The sequence below is a fragment of the Bufo bufo genome, chromosome 9, assembly GCF_905171765.1.
Source record: "Bufo bufo chromosome 9, aBufBuf1.1, whole genome shotgun sequence".
Taxonomy (NCBI): domain Eukaryota; kingdom Metazoa; phylum Chordata; class Amphibia; order Anura; family Bufonidae; genus Bufo; species Bufo bufo.
This window is the reverse complement of record NC_053397.1, coordinates 192688309-192708987: the sequence shown is the minus strand read 5'-3', so window position 1 is coordinate 192708987 and position 20679 is coordinate 192688309. Positions and strand designations below refer to the sequence as shown.

Sequence of the window (20679 nt, the reverse complement as noted above, 5' to 3'; positions counted from 1 at the left end):
AGCCAGATTCTCTGTTACGCGACCTCTCTCCTCTGCCTGGGTGCCTGGGCCTAAATATGTGACAGTGGCCTGTTCCAGTGGTGGGTGACGTGAAGCCTGATTCTCTGCTATGACATGAAGACAGATTCTGCGCTGACATAAGGCCAGATTCTCTGTTACGGGACCGCTCTCCTCTGTCTGGGTGCCGGGGCCTAAATGTGTGACAGTGGCCTGTTCCAGTGGTGGGTGACGTGAAGCCTGATTCTCTGCTATGACATGAAGACAGATTCTGCGCTGACATAAGGCCAGATTCTCTGTTACGGGACCGCTCTCCTCTGTCTGGGTGCCGGGGCCTAAATGTGTGACAGTGGCCTGTTCCAGTGGTGGGTGACGTGAAGCCTGATTCTCTGCTATGACATGAAGACAGATTCTGTGCTGACATGAAGCCAGATTCTCTGCTATGGCATGAAGAGACTAATTCTGTGCTGACATGAAGCCAGATTCTTTGCTATGGCATGAAGAGACTGATTCTCTGCTGACGTGAAGCCAGATTCTCTGCTATGGGACCTCTGTCCAATTGATATTGGGTCATTTTTATTTTTTTTATTTTTATTTTAATTCATTTCCCTATCCACATTTGTTTGCAGGGGATTTACCTACATGTTGCTGCCTTTTGCAGCCCTCTAGCTCTTTCCTGGGCTGTTTTACAGCCTTTTTAGTGCCCAAAAGTTCGGGTCCCCATTGACTTCAATGGGGTTCGGGTTCGGGACGAAGTTCGGTTCGGGTTCGGATCCCGAACCCGAACATTTCCGGGAAGTTCGGCCGAACTTCTCGAACCCGAACATCCAGGTGTTCGCTCAACTCTATATATAAGCTATCTAACTATCTATCTAATGTATTGTGGAAAGCACAGAGCACAGCCATGACACTGCTGTCTCTCTCAGAACTTTAAAGAACTGTAGAAAATGGCTGCTGGGGAGGTTCTTATGTAGTAAGAGGTAGGCAGCTTTCCTATTGGATGCTAGGGATGTTGCTAAGCTCAGACAAAGACATTGCAGCCTTCTCATTGGCCCACAAGCAAGAAGGGAGGTTACTGATGAAAAAAAATCTAGAATATTCGAAATTACAAATATATATCACTATATTCAAAATATTTGCGAATTCTCGAAGTGCCGATATTTGCGATTCGAATATTCGCGCCCAACACTAATCAGGAGGGGTCTGACACCCCTTATCTCTGACGATCAGCTGTTTCAGTGTAGCTCTGGCGCCGGAAATGTACTGTTCCATCCATGATCTAGTGGACAGAGCTAGTTACTGCAGCGCTGCTCCCACTGAAGTGAATGAAGACAGGAAAGATTAAGAAGGGGGATCACATGACGCCAGGCTGTTTGTGTGTATATACACACTGGCAGGCATTGGCCGCCAAAAAGGCTAATATTTTATGTAATTTTTTTTTAACTGTTTGGAAGTAATTTACTAACAGAAATATGTCTATATTAGGCGTATTTCTGTTGCAGGTTGCGGCGCAAAAGTTCTTTGCGCAGCAATCTGTGACTTTTCTCAGCTCACGGCAGGTCTAAAAAAGTGGGCATGGTGTGGGTGGCGACTCTACATTACTTTGGTGGATCCACCATGAGCACAGGGCCTTATTAAATGACCCCCTTTGTTTTTAAAGAGGCTTTTTGTCACCACCGGCAGCCATGCGTTTATCCATACCTTAAGATTACTAATGCTGGTTCGGAATTAACTACCCTAAAATGTCCTACACAACCTTTCAGGGCAATTGGAGCACTTTCGATACAGGTCGAATGTATTCAGACCTGAATTGAATAACCTGATCGATTCAGTGGTATCTAATCCAAATCGAAATTTCAAGAAAATCGCTTATCACTATTGACTGCTAACCTATTTTACATTTTGATAAACTTTGATTGAGCAGTCCATATGAGTCCATGAAAATGGAGAACAAACTCACATTTCAATTGCCAGTAAATATGGCCATATTAATGGGTGACGCTTTCATCACTCCTAGTAGCAGAAAATTTCTTCTATAGCAGGGTTCCTCAACTCCGGTCCTCAGGGCCCACCTGCCGGTCATGTTTTCAGGATTTCCTTAGCATTCATCAGGTGATATAATTAGTGTCGGTGCATCAGGACTTACCACAGGTATTCATTCTGTGGGATATTCTCAAATCATGGGTAGCAGGTGGGCCCTGAGGACTGGATTTGAGAAACACTGTTCTATGGCACCAGGACACTACTGCCCCATATTAAGCTTCTCCAGACAATTCCTTCAAAATAAAGCAACCTGTACAATGACAAATGTGGTACCTTTGGGTCTATATTAATGACTTATAAGATACTCTATGTGCTGCCGTACAACGTCTCTCTGGGGCACTGTGTTTTTTCCTAAAAAGCAATGAGTACTTCTATAATCCTCCAGGCAATAGACAGTGTCACTGTTTTATGGATTCTGTATAAAGCCATGTGGCAGAATAGAAAATCTGAGGTACATGGGGGTGGAGATGAGCGAATCGAATTGTTAGAATCCAAATTCAAGCTGAAAAAAAAAAATCTGATTTTTAAGAACTAGAATTTTAGTTTGGATAGAAATTTTCCAGAAAGACTTTACCCTCTTCAGGACATAGGGCGTACCGGTACGCCCTGATGTCCTGGTACTTAAGGACACAGGGCGTACCGGTACATCCTGAGAATTTTCGATCACCGCAGCGCCGCCTGCGGTGATCGGAACCAAATGCCTGCCGAAATCATTCGGCAGGCACTCTGTACCAATGCCCAGGGGGGTCCTGTGACCCCAATTCAGACCTGCGGTTTTCTGCGTTTCTGGGTTATTCAGGTCTTTGATGACCCGATAACCTGGAAAGGACAGTGATCGGTGGTGTGATTATACACCACCAATCACCGTCCTGCGATCCTGTGAGGTGGCTATCACGTCACCCTGCGATTGGTACCCATGCGGCATGTGGGCGGAGCACGGCAAGTTTGAATATCCGCCGCTGCTCTCCTCCCTCATTCCCGTCCGTGGAGCGGAGAGAGCAGCAGGAGGTCACGCTGCCCACCATCTTGTGAGTTTTTGGTGCCATCAGGCACCTTAGGAGGCAGGGGCAGGCAGGTAGTGGGGGGTGTAGGCTGGGGTAGTTAGGGCAAGTTTAAGGTTAGATTAGTTTAAAAAAATAAAAAATTTTTTTTTTTGGTCTGTGAGCCCCCTGATCGGTTGTCTGGGGTCCACAGCTGTTAGCTGTTTGACCCTAGACCCCCAACAGGTGTGCTGCAGCTTGCCCCCTGTCCCCACACACACACACACACACACACACTTTTTGGGGTGCATATTTTTTTTTCCTTTTTTTCTTTTTTCTTTGCATGCGCTATCTGTGGCCGGCACTCTTTGCGTCCGGCCACTGTTAGCGCATCGCCCACCCCGCCCCACAGCGCATTTGTATTTTTTTTTTTTTTTTTTTTCACTTTTTTTTAGCTTTTTTTAGTTAGGGATCTTTTTTTTTTTATAGCTATAGGGTAAGTGCGTGAACACACGAACACCTAATAAAGATTTACACGCACGCACATACACACGCAGACACACACTCCCCTATGGCCCGCCGGATGTTCTCGGCTGAGGAGGCATACGCCCTCCTTGCCTCCGAGTCCGAGAGCCCCAGTGAGGATGACCCCACGTTCCTGTTCTCATCCGCATCCTCCTCATCATCAAGCGATTATGAGCCCCCAAGGTGGCAGAGACTGCGTCAGGCAGATCGAGGGGACCCCCATGCTAGGGACCCTGTGGCCCAGCCTAGTACGAGCAGTTCTGGGGCTCGTACTAGTTTTCCGGCCCACCAGGTCAGTCCACCTGAACCCCCTGCAGGTGGACTCGTCTGGTGTACCCCAGAGAACTTTGAGCACGCAATTCCTGATTTTGTTGGTGAATCAGGAATCCAGATTTACACAGTGGGCTTTACTGAATACGACTTTTTCAGTCTTTTTTTCAGTGAGGAACTGGTAAATCTGATGGTGGAGCAGACGAACCTGTACGCCCAACAGTTCGTCGCTCAACACCCGGGCTCGTTTTTGGCTAGGCCCGGTGGCTGGACCCCGGTCAGTGCAGCCGAGATGACGATGTTTTGGGGCCTCGTGCTGCATATGGGCCTAGTCAAAAAGCCCAGTGTCAGGCTGTACTGGAGTGGGGACGTCCTCTACCAGACTCCACTCTACAGTATGGCCTTGACACGTTCCCGATTTGAGGCCATCCGGAAATGCTTGCATTATTCAGATAATGCAGCATGTCCCCCCATAGGTGATCCTGCCTATGACCGTCTGTATAAGATACGGCCGGTCATCGATCACTTTGGGGCCAAATTCATGGAGGCCTATGTACTTGGAAGGGAGGTCGCGGTTGATGAGTCTCTCATTGCGTTCAAGGGGAGACTCATTTTCCGCCAGTATGTTCCCTCAAAGCGGGCGAGGTATGGCGTGAAGCTGTACAAACTTTGTAAGAGTATCTCAGGGTACACTTACAAATTTCGTGTGTACGAGGGGCGAGATTCCCGTATTCAACCCCCAGAATGTCCCCCCCACTCTGGGTGTTAGCGGGAAACTTGTGTGGGACCTTATGCACCCACTGCTAGATAAGGGTTACCACCTATACGTGGATAACTTTTATACTAGTATCCCCTTGTTCCAGTCCCTCGCTGCCAGATCCACATTCGCTTGTGGGACCGTGCGGAAAAATCAGCGCGGCCTCCCTGCCTACCCCCTTCAGGTACCTATCCCCAGGGGTGAGACCCATTCCCTTACCACTGGAAACCTGCTGCTGGTCAGATATAAGGACAAGAGGGATGTCCTTGTACTGTTCACAATTCATTGTAACGGCATCACCCCTGTCCCTGTGCGAGGTACCGCAGCAACGGTCCTCAAGTCCGATTGTATCATCGACTACAATCGGTATATGGGAGGAGTTGATCTCTCTGATCAAGTCCTCAAGCCATATAACGCCATGCGCAAAACCAAGGCATGGTACAAAAAAGTTGCGGTCTACTTGGTGCAGGTTGCCATGTACAACTCTTTTGTACTGTTCCAGAGCGCTGGCAACACAGGGACATTCCTCCAGTTCTATGAGGCAGTCCTCAAGACCCTGATCTTTTCAGACCGGGAAAGAGCAGGCCGGAGTACCTCGGGAATAGGAGGCGCCCGGATCGTCCCTGGCCAACACTTTCCAGGTGTGGTCCCCATACTGGAAAGAAGGGACGAACCCAAACCAAAAAAAAAAGCAGAGTGTGTCGCAGGAGGGGGATACGGAAGGACACCACTACTCAATGTGACACGTGCCCCGATCATCCGGGCCTCTGCATTATTGGTTGCTTCAGGGAGTACCACACTTCCATGGAGTTCTAAATATATAATCTCCTTCATTAACTTAGCCACTGACTATTCAAAAAAACAATGGTTCTCAGACTTGAGACACCCCCCAAAAATTTTTTTTAGAACTAATTTTTTTTTTAAGTAGACTTACTAGGTAGCGCAGCGTTGGTAATAATCTCCTCTGTAAATATACCCCTAACCCCCCAGATTAACACGGTAAAACAAAAAAACAAAAAAAAATTAAGTTTTTTTTTTGTCACCTTACATAAAAAAAAGTGTAATAGCAAGCGATCAAAAAGTCATATAGCCCCCAAAATAGTGCCAATAAAACCGTCCCCTCATCCCGCAAAAAATTAGCCCCTACCTAATACAATCGGCTAAAAAAAAAAAAAAAACACTTAGACTATAGAGATACAAAAAATTTCTTTTTTTGTATCCAAAAAGATTATATAGTCTAAAAACTAAATAATTGTAAAAAAAAATAGATTTATTAGGTATAGCCGTGTCCGTAATAATCTCCTCTGTAAAAATACCTCATGACCCAACCCCCCAGATTAACACGGTCCAAAAAATAAATAAAAAATGTTGCCAAAACAGCTAATTTTGGCACTTTTCCATTTCAATCTGTTGTTTCCGGTAAAAACCAAGGGTTAACAGCCAAACAAAACGTAATATTTATTACACTGATACTGCAGTTTACAGAAACGCCACATTTGTGGTTGTAAACTGCTGTATCAGTAAAAGGGAGGCGCAAAAGGAAAGGACCGACATGGTTTCTGGAAGGCCGATTTTGATGGACTTTTTTTATTGACACCATGTCCCTTTAGAAGCCCCCCTGATGCCCCCCTAGAGTAGAAACTTTCTAAAAGTGATCCCATCTAAGAAACTACACCCCTTAAGGTATTCAAAATTGATTTTACAAACTTTATTAACCCTTTAGGTGTTCCTTAACAGTTTATGGCAAATGGAAATGAAAATTCAGAGTTTACATTTTTTTTAACCTTACCTCACAAAAATGTAATATACAGCAACCAAAAAACATATGTACCCTAAAAATAGTCCCAAAAAAACCACCACTTTATCCCGTAGTTTCCATAATGGGGTCACTTTTAGGGAGTTTCTACTGTAGGGGTACATCAGGGGGTCTTGAAATAGGACACGGTGTAAATAAACCGGTCCATAAAAATCAGCCCCCCAAAACCCACATGGCGCTCCTTTCCCTCTACACATCACCGTGTGGCCGTACAGTAGTGTATGACCACATATGGGGTGTTTCTGTAAACGGCAGAGTCAGGGCAATAAAGATACAGTCTTGTTTGACTGTTAACCCTTGATTTGTTAGTGGAAGAAATGGGTTAAAATGGAAAAATTTTCAAAAAAAATTAATTCTGAAATGTCATCCCCATTTGCCAATAACTCTTGTGGAGCACCTAAAGGGTGAACATAGTTTGTGAGATCAGTTTTGAATACCTTGAGGGGTGTAGTTTCTAACATGGGGTCATTTTTGGGTGGTTTCTATAATGTAAGCCTCACAAAGTGACTTCAAACCTGAACTGGTCCCTAAAAAAATGGGTTTTTGAAAATTTCTGAAAATTTCCAAGATTTGCTTCTAATCTTCTAAGCCTTGTAACGTCCCCAAAAAATAAAATAGCATCCCCCAAATGATCCAAACATGAAGTAGACATATGGGGTATGTAAATTAATAACTTTTTTTGGAGTTATTACTATGTATTGTAGAAGTAGAGAAATTGAAAGTCAGAAATAAAAATGATTTTTTTTTACTCCATTTTACCAGTGTCATGAAGTACAATATGTGACGAAAAAACAATCTCAGAATGGCCTGGCTAAGTAAAAGCGTTTTAAAGTTATCACCACATAAAATGACACTGGTCAGATTTGCAAAAAATGGCCTGGTCCTTAAGGTGAAATAAGGCTGTGTCCTGAAGGGGTTAAGGCATAAAGTGCACTGCAAGTCCAGGTAGAATCGATTCGTACACATCCTACATCAAATCGATTTTGGTTTATTTGAGAAAATCAGACCAAAACAAATTTTATGCATACCATGTTATGTAGATCCATACAAAATGTTTCTATAATACGATAGTGTACATGCTCCTAATGATTCCAATAGCAAAAAAAGAATTAAAAAAATAGAAAAAAAAAGAAACGGATCTGAGTGAAGTCAATGTGGGCATGATATTCCCTACGCTGTTTACAATTCAGAGATGAGACTATGGTAAAAATGATGGCCCATGTGTTGACTTAGTTCAAAGTGGCACTAACACAAGATAGGTAATAAATGTAGAGACATTGGGGTGCAGCAGCTGGCACTTCCAGAAATCTGGAGTACGGAGGTCTCCAAGTGTCCTTTCTGAATCAAGCTGTAGTGCTCATGGGTAGTGTTGAGTGAATCGAAGTCCACAAAGTGGACTTCAATCTGAATTTCAGGGAAAATTGTGATTCGCCTCGAAGCCAAACTTCCTCGTGCTTCATCGTAGTGAATTGATTCTTTTGATTTTGATTTTGAGTGCGAAGAACCGGCCACCGACATATTGATTGAAGATCTTACATGAAATCCCATGCGCGATGACATATGACATCACCACACCGGCTGATGTGATGACGTCGGGCCGTGCAAGAATTTTGTAAAGTTCAACGCAGCAGCCGAATCGAATTTTTCAATACTTCGCTCATCTCTACTCATGGTGTTCCGCAGCTCCACTAATTATTAGACCAACGGAGCGTTGTGTTTGTCAGTCCCACTGCGGACCAGCATTCAGCTATTCAAGGTGCATGAGAACTTTTCCCTTTTTTTTCTGCATGGAACAAAAAGACGAAGGGACCTTGGTCCTTTCTTTCTTGGGATCGGTAGGGATCCGTTACCTACGGCAAATCCTAGCGACACGTCATTCCCTTATGAGATGGTATTGAAGACCCTTTTAATCATACGATTGTAACCTATCATCAGTCCACCACTGTTTTCAAGTAGAGTCCTAGCAAAAGTCAGATTGCTCACCCTGTTACTATATAACCACAGTACCTTTGTATAATGCGTTTAATCTACATAAATAACATGTTTTTTGCAATGACTTTTCTGTAGGTCAACAATCATAAAGCAAAATGCATTTCTGAAATATTACAATGTGATTGATGGCAGGTAACATTGTCAGACAGCGTTTGTTACATAAAACGTATTGTTAACATTTTGAAAGATGGCGATGCATTGCTATAATTCATCTTCATAGTGACCTCTTAAAAGCAGTGCCTTATTTCACCTTTTGTATCACTTTGTATTTTGGCGTGCTGTTATTTGCGACACTGATAATTATTACTATCAAGATGCAGAACATTGCTGAGTGCACTGTGTGAAGGCGGGGAGAAATTTAGCATTTCTTAATATGTGGAAAAAAATTCGAGCTAGCCCATTAAAAGGCATCGTTGCACAACCGTCTGAAAACGAAGAGGAAATTAGTCATTTATTTTCCACAGCTTTGATTTATCTATTGGGAAAAGCGTACATAATTTGTGTTTAGGTCAAAGCAATGTCAGCTACGGGCAAAAGACAAGCGAAACAGTTAGGGATTTGGATAATAAAGCAAATCACTGATGTCCTTAATGGCAGAAAATAATTGAATTTTATAATTGTCAGCTTGTAACGCTATGTCCGTTTATATAGGTAACCGAAACGAGAACCGGTCCCCTCGGCTGCAGTAACTACGACAACCTGGACTCTGTCAGTTCCGTTTTAGTGATGGGTCCTGAGAGCAAAGTGCAGCTTCTGGGTAAGAATAACAATTTATTGGCTTCTAAATTATCTGTGTTATTTAACTGCTGTCACCAGGGAAGGCTTTTTGGAATGAGAAGAAATTGGAAGAATGCAAAAAAAAAACAAAAAAAAAACACCAATGTGAATCTTTACAAAAATTGCCCAATTTACATTTAATGACTGACCACTGCTCAGAACTGAGTTGATTCACCATTGTGTTGATTACAAACTGACCTAATTTATCGAAAAAGAATCCAGTGAATCATCAAAGCTGCTGCAAATTCATGTAGAGGCCGAAAGTTGTATTAAACTAGACAATACTTAAAGGGGTATTCCCATCCCTAATGCTAGGATATGCCATCAATGTCAGATAGTGTATGTGCAGCTCCCACTTCTGAGACCCTCTCATATCTCCAGAACAGGAGCCCCAAAGTGAAGGAGAGTACACCATGCATGCACAGCGTGCTGTCCATTCACTACTATGGGAGATACGAAAACAATTGCGCAAATGCGAAAGTCCCATGCTGGTAAATTTAGAGAGCACGGCACAAGTGCAGACACAGCTTCAATCACGGCTATGGGATTGCCGGAAATAGGCAAGCTATTTTTAGAATTTCGATAATGGTGGATGGAGCATGGGTCGGTTGCTTTCTGCTCACTTCAGCATGTCCTATTCTGGAGATAGGATAGGGTCTTAGGCATGGGTCCCACGCCGTTCTGACATTGATAACTAGTGTTGATCACGAATATTCGATTTGCAAATTTTTATTGCGAATATCGGCACTTCGAGAATTCGCGAATATTTAGAATATAGTGATATATATTCGTAATTTCGAATATTCAAGATTTTTTTAAATCAGTACACATGATCCCTCCCTGCTTCTAGCTTGTGGGCCAATGAGAAGGCCGCAATATCTCTGACTTTAGGAGTAGTGTTGATTGCGAATTTTCATAATACAAATTTTTATCGCAAATTTTTCAATTGCCGATTTCCGCAATCAAGAAAACAATGACTGGAGATAACGAATTTGCACAAATATTCACGAATTTGAATATTGCCCCTGACGCTCATCACTATTGATAACATATCCAAGCGATTTGCCATCAATGTCTGAAATGAGAATACCCCTTTAAACCCCTGGACACAGCCAGTGTAGCCTTAAAACGGTTGTCTGGGATTTTTTTTTTTTATCTTGCTTCCAGCGTTGGGGGTCTACAGTATGAAGAGAAACATACTTACATGCTCCCATCGCCCACTTCCCGCTCCATGGGTCGTGGGCTGTCTGCACTGCACTTCTGCTCCTCACCTTTCAACATCATTCTGTAGCGAGTGACCTCAGCGGTCACAAGCAGCACATGATCCAGCTGTGCAGTGTCGCTTGGGGACATGTCACTGCCGAGGCCAGACATTGGCTGCAGTGGTGCACAAGTGCAGTGCAGATAGCCCTACATGCTAGGAAGCTGTAGTGGAGTGGGTAAGTATGTTTCTTTGCACAGGTCTCAATGTGGGTGTGATTTAGGAAAAAAATCATGGACAACTTCTTTAAAGATGCAGTGATTTTTTATTTTATTTTTTTACTTTTCATTGTCGCATTCCAAGACATTTTTTTTTTATCTTTCATTTAATGTAGTCATACGACGATTTGTTTTATTCAAGAATGTCACCAATTTGGGGTACAGTTAATGTATTTTGGGACTTTTAGCAAACTTTTTTGGGAGGGTAGATATAAAACAGTATTTCCTCCATATTTTTTAGAGCGCCCACAGGGTTTAAATGAAAAGTTGAGTCCACACCGTTTTTATTTTTTATTAATGGACATGCTGTAGTTTTTATTGGTGTCATTTTAGTACATCCAATTTTTTTTAGCTCATTTTGATCCATTTGGTGAAATAAACAAAAAAACAGCAATTCTGGCATTGTTTTTTTGCAACTTTTGATCACTTTTATAATGAATGTGTGGATGATGAATGTGTGGATACCAAATATGTTCTTTTTTATTATTTTAGCCATACAAATAGATTGTTTTACTTGTTTTTTTTTCAACTTTATTAACTTTTTTCTAAACATTATTGTTTAATCTGACTATGGGGATTGTGATTGATTGCTTGATTGTGATTGCTTCTATAATTGCACTGCTACTCCCGTACTACTGTGTATTACTGACAGGCATCCTATTAGGCCCTGCTTCTGAACCTAATAGGAGTCTACAGATTGCAGATCTAGAAGGCTTTTGTTAGGCTCTCAGTTGCAATAGAAACAAAACACACACACCCAAATCACATTGAATGCAGCATCTAAGGGGTTAACTGGTAAGAATTTGAGCTAGCTCTGATCCTGGCCTTTGTGGCACGTTACTTATGAGCTCAGCTGCTGATCCTGTGCTGTAAATTATTATTATTATTATTTATTATTAACCACTTAAGGACCACAGGTTTATACCCCCCTAAAGACCAGGCCCTTTTTTACAATTCTGCACTACACTACTTTCACCGTTTATTGCTCGGTCATGCAACTTACCACCCAAATGAATTTTACCACCTTTTCTTCTCACTAATAGAGCTTTCATTTGGTGGTATTTCATTGCTGCTGACATTTTTACTTTTTTTGTTATTAATCGAAATTTAACGATTTTTTTGCAAAAAAATGACATTTTTCACTTTCAGTTGTAAAATTTTGCAAAAAAAACGAGATCCATATAGAAATTTTGCTCTAAATTTATAGTTCTACATGTCTTTGATAAAAAAAAAATGTTTGGGTAAAAAAAAAATGGTTTGGGTAAAAGTTATAGCGTTTACAAACTATGGTACAAAAATGTGAATTTCCGCTTTTTGAAGCAGCTCTGACTTTCTGAGCACCTGTCATGTTTCCTGAGGTTCTACAATGCCCAGACAGTACAAACACCCCACAAATGACCCCATTTCGGAAAGTACACACCCTAAGGTATTCGCTGATGGGCATAGTGAGTTCATAGAACTTTTTATTTTTTGTCACAAGTTAGCGGAAAATGATGATTTTTTTTTTTTCTTACAAAGTCTCATATTCCACTAACTTGTGACAAAAAATAAAAACTTCTATGAACTCACTATGCCCATCACGAAATACCTTGGGGTCTCTTCTTTCCAAAATGGGGTCACCTGTGGGGTAGTTATACTGCCCTGGCATTCTAGGGGCCCAAATGTGTGGTAAGGAGTTTGAAATCAAATTCTGTAAAAAATGACCTGTGAAATCCGAAAGGTGCTCTTTGGAATATGGGCCCCTTTGCCCACCTAGGCTGCAAAAAGTGTCACACATCTGGTATCTCTGTATTCAGGAGAAGTTGAGGAATGTGTTTTGGGGTGTCTTTTTACATATACCCATGCTGGGTGAGATAAATATCTTGGTCAAATGCCAACTTTGTATAAAAAAAATGGGAAAAGTTGTCTTTTGCCAAGATATTTCTCTCACCCAGCATGGGTATATGTAAAATGACACCGCAAAACACATTCCCCACCTTCTCCTGAGTACGGCGATACCAGATGTGTGACACTTTTTTGCAGCCTAGGTGGGCAAAGGGGCCCATATTCCAAAGAGCACCTTTAGGATTTCACAGGTCATTTTTTACAGAATTTGATTTCAAACTCCTTACCACACATTCGGGCCCCTAGAATGCCAGGGCAGTATAACTACCCCACAAGTGACCCCATTTTGGAAAGAAGACACCCCAAGGTATTCCGTGAGGGGCATGGCAAGTTCCTAGAATTTTTTTTTTTTGTCACAAGTTAGTGGAAAATGATGATTATTTTATTTTTTATTTTTTTTATACAAAGTCTCATATTCCACTAACTTGTGACAAAAAATAAAAACTTCCATGAACTCACTATGCCCATCAGCGAATACCTTGGGGTCTCTTCTTTCCAAAATGGGGTCACTTGTGGGGTAGTTATACTGCCCTGGCATTCTAGGGGCCCGAATGTGTGGTAAGGAGTTTGAAATCAAATTCTGTAAAAAATGACCTGTGAAATCCGAAAGGTGCTCTTTGGAATATGGGCCCCTTTGCCCACCTAGGCTGCAAAAAAGTGTCACACATCTGGTATCGCCGTACTCAGGAGAAGTTGAGGAATGTGTTTTGGGGTGTCTTTTTACATATACCCATGCTGGGTGAGATAAATATCTTGGTCAAATGCCAACTTTGTAAAGAAAAAATGGGAAAAGTTGTCTTTTGCCAAGATATTTCTCTCACCCAGCAGGGGTATATGTAAAATGACACCCCAAAACACATTCCCCACCTTCTCCTGAGTACGGGGATACCAGATGTGTGACACTTTTTTGCAGCCTAGGTGGGCAAAGGGGCCCATATTCCAAAGAGCACCTTTCGGATTTCACAGGTCATTTTTTACAGAATTTGATTTCAAACTCCTTACCACACATTTGGGCCCCTAGAATGCCAGGGCAGTATAACTACCCCACAAGTGACCCCATTTTGGAAAGAAGAGACCCCAAGTTATTCGTTGATGGGCATAGTGAGTTCATGGAAGTTTTTATTGTTTGTCACAAGTTAGTGGAATATGAGACTTTGTATGAAAAAAAAAAAAAAAATGAGCATTTTCCACTAACTTGTGACAAAAAATAAAAAATTCTAGGAACTCGCCATGCCCCTCAAGGAATACCTTGGGGTGTCTTCTTTCCAAAATGGGGTCACTTGTGGGGTAGTTATACTGCCCTGGCATTTTCCAGGGGCCCTAATGTGTGGTAAGTAGGTAAATGACCTGTGAAATCCTAAAGGTGCTCTTTGGAATATGGGCCCCTTTGCCCACCTAGGCTGCAAAAAAGTGTCACACATGTGGTATCGCTGTATTCAGGAGAAGTTGGGGAATGTGTTTTGGGGTGTCATTTTACATATACCCTTGCTGGGTGAGAGAAATATCTTGGCAAAAGACAACTTTTCCCATTTTTTTATACAAAGTTGGCATTTGACCAAGATATTTCTCTCACCCAGCATGGGTATATGTAAAATGACACCCCGAAACACATTCCCCAACTTCTCCTGAGTTCGGCGATACCAGATGTGTGACACTTTTTTGAAGCCTAGATGCGCAAAGGTGCCCAAATTCCTTTTAGGAGGGCATTTTTAGACATATGGATACCAGACTTCTTCTCACGCTTTGGGGCCCCTAGAATGCCAGGGCAGTATAAATACCCCACATGTGACCCCATTTTGGAAAGAAGACACCCCAAGGTATTCAATGAGGGGCATGGCGAGTTCATAGAAATTTTTTTTTTTTGGCACAAGTTAGCGGAAATTGATATTTTTAATTTTTTTCTCACAAAGTCTCCCGTTCCGCTAACTTGGGACAAAAATTTCAATCTTTCATGGACTCAATATGCCCCTCACGGAATACCTGGGGGTGTCTTCTTTCCGAAATGGGGTCACATGTGGGGTATTTATACTGCCCTGGCATTCTAGGGGCCCTAAAGCGTGAGAAGAAGTCTGGAATATAAATGTCTAAAAAATTTTACGCATTTGGTTTCCGTGAGGGGTATGGTGAGTTCATGTGAGATTTTATTTTTTGACACAAGTTAGTGGAATATGAGACTTTGTAAGAAAAATAAATAAATAATTCCGCTAACTTGGGCCAAAAAAATGTCTGAATGGAGCCTTACAGGGGGGTGATCAATGACAGGGGGGTGATCAATGACAGGGGGGGTGATCAATGACAGGGGGGGTGATCAATGACAGGGGGGGTGATCAATGACAGGGGGGGTGATCAATGACAGGGGGGTGATCAATGACAGGGGGGTGATCAGGGAGTCTATATGGGGTGATAACCACAGTCATTGATCATGCCCGTGTAAGGCTTCATTCAGACGTCCGTATGCGTTTTGCGGATCCGATCCATCTATCAGTGGATCCGTAAAAATCATGCGGACGTCTGAATGGAGCTTGACAGGGGGGTAATCAATGACAGGGGGGTGATCAGGGAGTCTATATGGGGTGATCACCACAGTCATTGATCACGCCCCTGTAAGGCTTCATTCAGACGTCCGGATGCGTTTTGCGGATCCGATCCATCTATCAGTGCATCCGTAAAAATCATGCGGACATCTGAATGGAGCTTTACAGGGGGGTGATCAGGGAGTCTATATGGGGTGATCACCACAGTCATTGATCATGCCCCTGTAAGGCTTCATTCAGACGTCCGGATGCGTTTTGCGGATCCGATCCATCTATCAGTGCATCCGTAAAAATCATGCGGACATCTGAATGGAGCTTTACAGGGGGGTGATCAGGGAGTCTATATGGGGTGATCACCACAGTCATTGATCATGCCCCTGTAAGGCTTCATTCAGACGTCCGGATGCGTTTTGCGGATCCGATCCATCTATCAGTGCATCCGTAAAAATCATGCGGACATCTGAATGGAGCTTTACAGGGGGGTGATCAGGGAGTCTATATGGGGTGATCACCACAGTCATTGATCATGCCCCTGTAAGGCTTCATTCAGACGTCCGGATGCGTTTTGCGGATCCGATCCATCTATCATTGGATCCGTAAAAATCATGCGGACATCTGAATGGAGCTTTACAGGGGGTTGATCAATGACAGGGGGGTAATCAATGACAGGGGGGTGATCAGGGAGTCTATATGGGGTGATCACCACAGTCATTGATCACGCCCCTGTAAGGCTTCATTCAGACGTCCGGATGCGTTTTGCGGATCCGATCCATCTATCAGTGGATCCGTAAAAATCATGCGGACATCTGAATGGAGCTTTACAGGGGGTTGATCAATGACAGGGGGGTAATCAATGACAGGGGGGTGATCAGGGAGTCTATATGGGGTGATCACCACAGTCATTGATCACGCCCCTGTAAGGCTTCATTCAGACGTCCGGATGCATTTTGCGGATCCGATCCATCTATCAGTGGATCCGTAAAAATCATGCGGACGTCTGAATGGAGCTTTACAGGGGGGTAATCAATGACAGGGGGGTGATCAGGGAGTCTATATGGGGTGATCACCACAGTCATTGATCACGCCCCTGTAAGGCTTCATTCAGACGTCCGGATGCGTTTTGCGGATCCGATCCATCTATCAGTGGATCCGTAAAAATCATGCGGACGTCTGAATGGAGCTTTACAGGGGGGTAATCAATGACAGGGGGGTAATCAATGACAGGGGGGTGATCAGGGAGTCTATATGGGGTGATCAGGGGTGATCAGGGGCTAATAAGGGGTTAATAAGTGACGGGGGGGGGTGTAGTGTAGTGGTGCTTGGTGCTACTTTACTGAGCTACCTGTGTCCTCTGGTGGTCGATCCAAACAATGGGGACCACCAGAGGATCAGGTAGCAGGTATATTAGACGCTGTTATCAAAACAGCGTCTAATATACCTGTTAGGGGTTAAAAAAAACACATCTCCAGCCTGCCAGCGAACGATCGCCGCTGGCAGGCTGGAGATCAACTCTCTTACCTTCCGTTCCTGTGAGCGCGCGCGCCTGTGTGCGCGCGTTCACAGGAAATCTCGGCTCACGCAAGATGACGCCTATTGGCGTTAGTGTGACCTGGGAGCGCCGCAGAAATGACGCCTTTCGGCGTTAGCGTGACGGTAAGTGGTTAAAGCACCATTAATTCCATAGCGCTGTGCATATGATAAGGGGTGCACAATGCACATACATAATACAGACAAGTTTACTAAGCAGGAACAAGACGAGTTACAGATTGGTACAGAAGGAGAGAGGACCCTGCCCGTGAGGCTTACAATCTACATGGTATGGGAGAAGGACACAGTAGGTGCGGGTGAAGTTGGTCATGGCGGTATAGAGGCAGCAGGGTCACGGGTTATAGGCTTGTCTGAAGAGGTGGGTTTTCAGGTTTCTTTTGAAGGATTCCACTGTAGGTGAGAGTCTGATATGTTGGGGTAGCGAGTTCCAGAGTATGGGGGATGCACCGGAGAAATCTTTAAATGTAAAGCTCTGTGCGTTAAAGTTCACCTTCCGGTGCCATACTTTTACACCACTGGTCAGAAAGATATTAAAAGGGTTGTTTAAGATTACAGAAAGGGGCGACTTTTTGTCCTAAACTTTGGTATTGCAGATTCACCCTATGCAGCTACTGTAATGTAGTTTAGGTTTTTCTCCAAAGTACTCTGCTGTAGTTTTATTCCCTATAAATAGCGATAGATATGAAATAACTAGAAATTTCAAGGTGTTTGAGCAAGTAGTTACCAGTCCTTCAAGTTAATCTTCACTTTTGAATGGTGTTTTTTTTTATACTTCTAAATAGGTTCAAAATTTCATTGCCAAATTATTTTCTAATACATTTCAATTATTTATTTTTTCTATATCTTTCTAGTCACTGGAGTTTGTCTTTTTCTGATGCCGCACTCCAATTCTCTTATATACACATAGATTTAAATTGCACCATGCTGGCTGCCTTCCGCTGCCACTAGAGGGAGGTTATGAGCATACTGCAGACTGTTATACATTGAATTCAATAATCACAGCTCCCTCTGGTGGTTGTTGCAGAGATCCAACATATTTGCCCACAGGATTTAAAACTCTCTGTATTAGAAGATTATCATTCCCACCACTATAAATACTGTATATATTTATAATTAAATCAGCACCAAATTTTGAACCTAAAAGTGTTATATCTAGAGCATGTGGTGTTTTGAAAAAAAAAATGCAGTGGACTCAAAAACACACCTCAAAAGTGAGGGGGGGGGAAATCTGCACTGTTTATAATGCATGATAAGTAGATTTTAGCAAATATCTGGCAACAACGTTCTTGTGATATGGTTCATACTGCATTCGGTGGGACAGTTTGAAATATCCCACCTGCATATTCCTGCCATTGACTGCTATTTAATGTAGCATACCACACAGTGTATGTACTTTTTTGTAAGAGTTGTGTTAAATAGCCTAGGCTCTGCTCTCTCTGCAACTGCCGTGTCCTCTGCTTTTTGATTGACAAGGTCAGGCGTCATGATTATTTCACTCTCTGACCTTGTCAATCAAAGAGCAGAGGACGTGGCAGTTGCAGAGAGAGCAGAGCCTCTAGGTTTAACGGCAACTCCACCGCTGAACATGGACCAACACAGATGCCTTCAGCTGCCAAGTGCACATGCAACAGGTCAGCCAGTGTCTTAGGTACAAATCTGCTGACAGATGCCCTTTAAGGGATGCAGTGTTTGCATATGTTTGGTTGATGATAGTCTATGGGCACTGTTTTCCCAAAATATGCTACCCTTATGTGAAAAATTACCAGCTTCTCATTATTAGCTAGAAAGTCCCAAAAGTCTCTCAGTAATAATTAACTCTTTCTATGGTGCTGTGCAAACACAGTGCAAATGATCAGGATATATCATTTCAAATGCAGTCACACAGCATTAAATAGTATAAATCAGGACAAGTTTACCCTTTAAAGTGAAATAAAGTAAAGAGTTAATGACTTTGCGTAGGGGGAACAGGCAAATTACCATAAATGTTCAAACTTCAATATACCTCTACTCCAGGGCACTACATGTTCAGGTGTCATGGCTGCATTTCATGGCATATTGTATACTGTATATTGACAAGGTTTAAAAGAAGTAGCTTTAATTCCTCCATTGAAGTTCATTAAATGTAATGACCGCCTTGATCCTATGGCTTATTCAGCATCCAATCTTCTGCTCATTATAAGAAGTCCAGTTGACGCTAATGGAATGTACATTATAAATGCTTCATCGTATAATTACCATCATAAAGATATTTGTACATGACTCTTCTCAGTTCATTTTGCACTTACTTCCCCACAACCTTATAATACTTGCCAGTATGTGACAGTACTATATACAGACCCCCTGATGACCAGGGGAATAGCAAATACTGAAAAAGTCATCTGGCCGGGGAGATTTGTCATAAATGTTACCAGGGGTCACAGCCAGACATGATCGTGTACATGGATTCCATTACAAAAACCCAGGCTGAAATCAATACCCGGATATCTACCAGCAGTGTAATTACTGCTAGACTACAGAGCATCATAAAAAATGGAAACTGTTCAACAGAATTCCATGTAATGAGATTCAATGAACATAAGAAGGTGCTGGAGAAGATGATGTTTTATGAGATTTGACAAGGAAATATATCAGGCGTTTCCTAATAAAATTCAGGTGCAGGTAAATGGAAATTTAGTAACACAAGGGAATTAAAGTCCAGTTCTTGTAATCAGTCAGTCTGCCAATCAGTATTAGCTATTGTTCACACAGCCATGTTATGGTTCCAGTCTATGGCACAGATTTTTCTACATACAGTATTTGTGTGTATAACTTTTAACACTTATTGACAACCTATCAGTAGGTTAAAGGTGAATGGAGCCATGCAAAATTTCTTTACCAACTACACCCCTGGTCGGATGTAGTCTATACTATTCTACGTTGCATGCAGCCTGTTCAGACTTGCTAGTCCTCATCGGTGGAAGACATGGGAGTCATGGCTCTATGACAGGTTATTATATTGGCCCCTTCAATTTTCAGAGCACTGACTTTTAAAATCAGAAGGTGTTTGCCCACAAGATCCAAAGTGGGCTTTCCAGGTTTGCGTAAATAAAGTCTGAGGGGAATAAGCTATCAGTTTTCTACTGTCCAGACCCTGAGGTCACTTACTTGAACTGACCCAGTGTCACGAGTTGGAGGTCCCAGGAGAGACCACCGCGTCGTCAAGCAATAAACGAAAATCAGGTACAGACACATAAGAGTTTATTGCACAAACAAAAACATGAAAGGCAGCACAGAGAAAACATGAGCTCTTTGTACCGTCAGCACAGTGGGAGAAAACCCCCACTGCGCCACTGTCTAGTAATACTCCAGAGGGGCATGACTAAGCAACTCCTGGTGTTCACTAGAGCCCTAGATGGTAGGGTTAGACTTTGCCGCAGGAAGTTGCCAGGGTCCACTCTGGAGCGTGAACTAGACAGTGACCGCAGGAGCGAATGGACAACAGGTACCAGAAGGTACCGACGGCACATAGGCAAACATAACAGACAGGTAAATACAAAACAGGGCAAATAATAACACAAGCAGGAGTTCATGCAAGGGAGTAGGAGTGGCAATGAGCAGAGAAGGACTTGCTCCACCAGTAGTAAACTGCATGGCCTTGTCATGCCACTCTGCTGCAAAGGCTTGCTGAACACAGACATATGAATACAAAACAGGGCAACTAATAATACAAGCAGGAGTTCACGCAAGGGAGCAGAAGTGGCAATGAGCAGAGAAGGACTTGCTCCACCAGTAGTAAACTGCATGGCCTTGTCATGCCACTCTGCTGCAAAGGCTTGCTGAACACAGACATCAGAATAAACACAAAGTAACTAAAACATAACAGGCAGAACAGATAACAGACAGACAACGTTAATGAACAAGTAGGGAAACTCACAGAGCACAGACAGACAGACACGGATCCCATGGGTCAGCAGCATGGGAGAGAGAGTACAAACCAGGAGCAGGACAAGACAACACACACCAGGAGAGCTGACACAGAACTGAGGAAACCTCAGCCTTATATACAGGTTCCATGGGTGCAGCAGAGAGACCACACCC

General features: G+C 42.9%; 1 protein-coding gene across 1 annotated transcript in view; it reads left to right on the top strand.

Moving 5' to 3' along the window:
• Positions 1–20679, top strand: part of BRINP2 (BMP/retinoic acid inducible neural specific 2) — a 331421-nt gene that overhangs the window by 250076 nt on the left and 60666 nt on the right. The window contains 1 exon segment of the mRNA XM_040407224.1: positions 9032–9137. Coding sequence (XP_040263158.1) covers positions 9032–9137 — 106 coding nt within the window.